General features: G+C 46.5%; 1 protein-coding gene across 1 annotated transcript in view; it reads left to right on the top strand.

Moving 5' to 3' along the window:
* LOC116045005 (ankyrin repeat domain-containing protein 1-like) overlaps positions 1-2,500 on the top strand; it is a 10,497-nt gene that overhangs the window by 6,796 nt on the left and 1,201 nt on the right. Inside the window, exons 6-9 of the mRNA XM_031292499.2 lie at positions 853-951; positions 1,156-1,254; positions 1,655-1,753; positions 2,077-2,175. Coding sequence (XP_031148359.1) covers positions 853-951; positions 1,156-1,254; positions 1,655-1,753; positions 2,077-2,175 — 396 coding nt within the window. The remainder of the gene's footprint in view (positions 1-852; positions 952-1,155; positions 1,255-1,654; positions 1,754-2,076; positions 2,176-2,500) is intronic.

Genomic DNA, 2,500 nt, shown 5'->3' on the forward strand with positions numbered 1-2,500 from the left:
GGTAAACTCATGTGATGCGTAATTGATCCCGTGGATGATTTGTAGACTATTAAGTGAATAAGGTGTACCCGGTCCACCAAACACTGGGCTGTCTTGACTGTCTTAATTCTGCACATATTTCTGTTGCTGTAGTCCTATTTACTATTTCATTATTTCATCCATGCGTGGCGCAGCGGATCAGCTGCCGTGGAGACGCTGGCCTCACTAACCTCTCCTCCTCTGAGTCGGGTCTCCCTCACACTGGACTCAGTTTCTCTGAGCGTACTAACACTTAGAAAATAAATGGCATTACATCAGTGAGTTCAAACTGCTTATTGTGGTAATGTGGACTGACACTGAGATGCATGTTGTTCTGTAATTGGTGTGACGCTGACACTATTCTCTTGATTTCCACTTCGACATTAGACATTGTTTTTTAAAATGTCTGCCATGGTTCGGTGCATTCACTGCCCGGCCACCATTTGCCACTCTGGGCATTTTCTTTTATTGCTTATCCATGACAACAAACCTCCAAACAGAAAAAAAAAAGTCTCGCCTCCACCTCCGCGATCAGCACCAGTGAAGTTTTTTTCGTCAGGGGTGCATTTATAGTAATTTCCATATTAATTTACGGGAGGACGCAAGGTGGGGTCGGTGGCTCGTTCACGTGCGCTCACTTTCACGTGGATTGTCATGTATAAAGGAAAGGTGCAGGACCTGGCGTACACCCGGTTTTATACATGAGGCCCCTGGAGAAGAAACAACTCAAGAAACGGCTGTTCATGTTCTCATATTTTCTCATCTAGAGAATCTACATAAACTGTATGAGCAGATATTTATAGAAACTGATCTGTGTGATTTCTCTGTGTGCAGTTTGAGCGAACCGGTCTGCACAGAGCGAGTTCTGGCGGTCACAGCGAGGTCGTCACCAGACTGCTGGAAGCCGGAGCCAACGTCCACAGCAGAGACAAGGTTCCTCTACTGCAGCGGGCTTTCAATGCTTTAGCTGTTTTATTTTATACGATTTAGAAGCTTTTTCTGACACTTTCACCACATTTTTTACATCTTTTTCCACTGCATTCAATGCTTTCTTGGAGGGTTTTACTTTACGTAGTAGTGTTTGTACCAGTCTGACTCCAGTTCTGGTTCTGGTTCTGGTGTCTCTGTTCTGGCCAGCTTTTGTCCACTTGTGTCCACGCTGCGTGTCGAGGAGGACATCTGTCTGTTCTCAAACTGCTGCTGGACCACGGAGCAGACATCTCTGCAACAGACAAGGTAATACTACATAATAATAACATATAATAATACTACATGACCACGCTGAATGCAATAAGCATGAGATTCCTGTAATAATAGGAAATAATCTGAATATCTGATCTGAAGGACGCAACAAATCACAAACACGGTTCAGTCTTCAGTCTCCTGGACGACTTACCGTCGTTCTCCCTACAGTGGTTAGGGTTAGCGGCTTTCTTGGATCACATGACTGACAGGCTATGCTCTGATTGGCCGGGAGCCGGCTCGACTGCCTCTCCTGTCCCGTGGAAGTGCCTCATGTTGAATATTTTTTAATCTGAATTTGATCAATCAAATTTGACTGAATTTTTTTCCCAACTTGAAAAAATGGTTTTCAAAGTAATTTGCTTCCATATCTGTGTGTGTGTGTTTGTTTTAGTTGGACAGCACTCCTCTTCATGTCTCTGTGAGGACCGGACACTACGACTGTGCTGAACACCTGATTCACTGCAGAGCTGAAGTCAACACACAGGACAGGGTGGGTTACACACACACACACACACACACACACACACACACACACACACGCACACACACACACACACACACACACACACACACACACACACACATACACACACTCACGCACACACACACACACGCGCACACACACACACACACACACGCACACACACACACACACACACACACACACACACATACACACACTCACGCACACACACACACACGCGCACACACACACACACACACACACATACACACACACAGAGTAAATCTTTTATAAAGTATGTGAGAGAGAGTGTAAACCCAGAGTAATAACATTGTTGTGTTGTGTTTCAGGAGGGAGACACTCCGCTTCACGACGCTGTTCGACTCAACAGATTTAAAATCCTCCAGCTGTTGTTGCTGCACGGAGCCGACACACACATCACCAACCAGGTAGAGCTGAGTGTTATAGAGCCGCTACACACCGACCAGACGGCCGACCGTCAGCAGTAAAGCCAGTCGGACTGATCAGTCAGGTCCCCGAGGTCCGACTGATCAGTCACACACGAGGTCACACACAAGGTCACACACACACACACACACACACACACACAGGTACACACCGGTACACACTCTCTCACACACACACACACACACCGCGAGGTCCAAAAAAATGCCTCAAAACACACTGAGCCGACGCCGACTTGAGCGTACGGTCTGTGCGTGCACGAAACATAATACGTCTCCATAACAGCAGGTAGCGCTTCTCTGTATTGTT

The sequence above is a fragment of the Sander lucioperca genome, chromosome 22 (assembly GCF_008315115.2).
Source record: "Sander lucioperca isolate FBNREF2018 chromosome 22, SLUC_FBN_1.2, whole genome shotgun sequence".
In the NCBI taxonomy this organism is placed as follows: Eukaryota; Metazoa; Chordata; class Actinopteri; order Perciformes; family Percidae; genus Sander; species Sander lucioperca.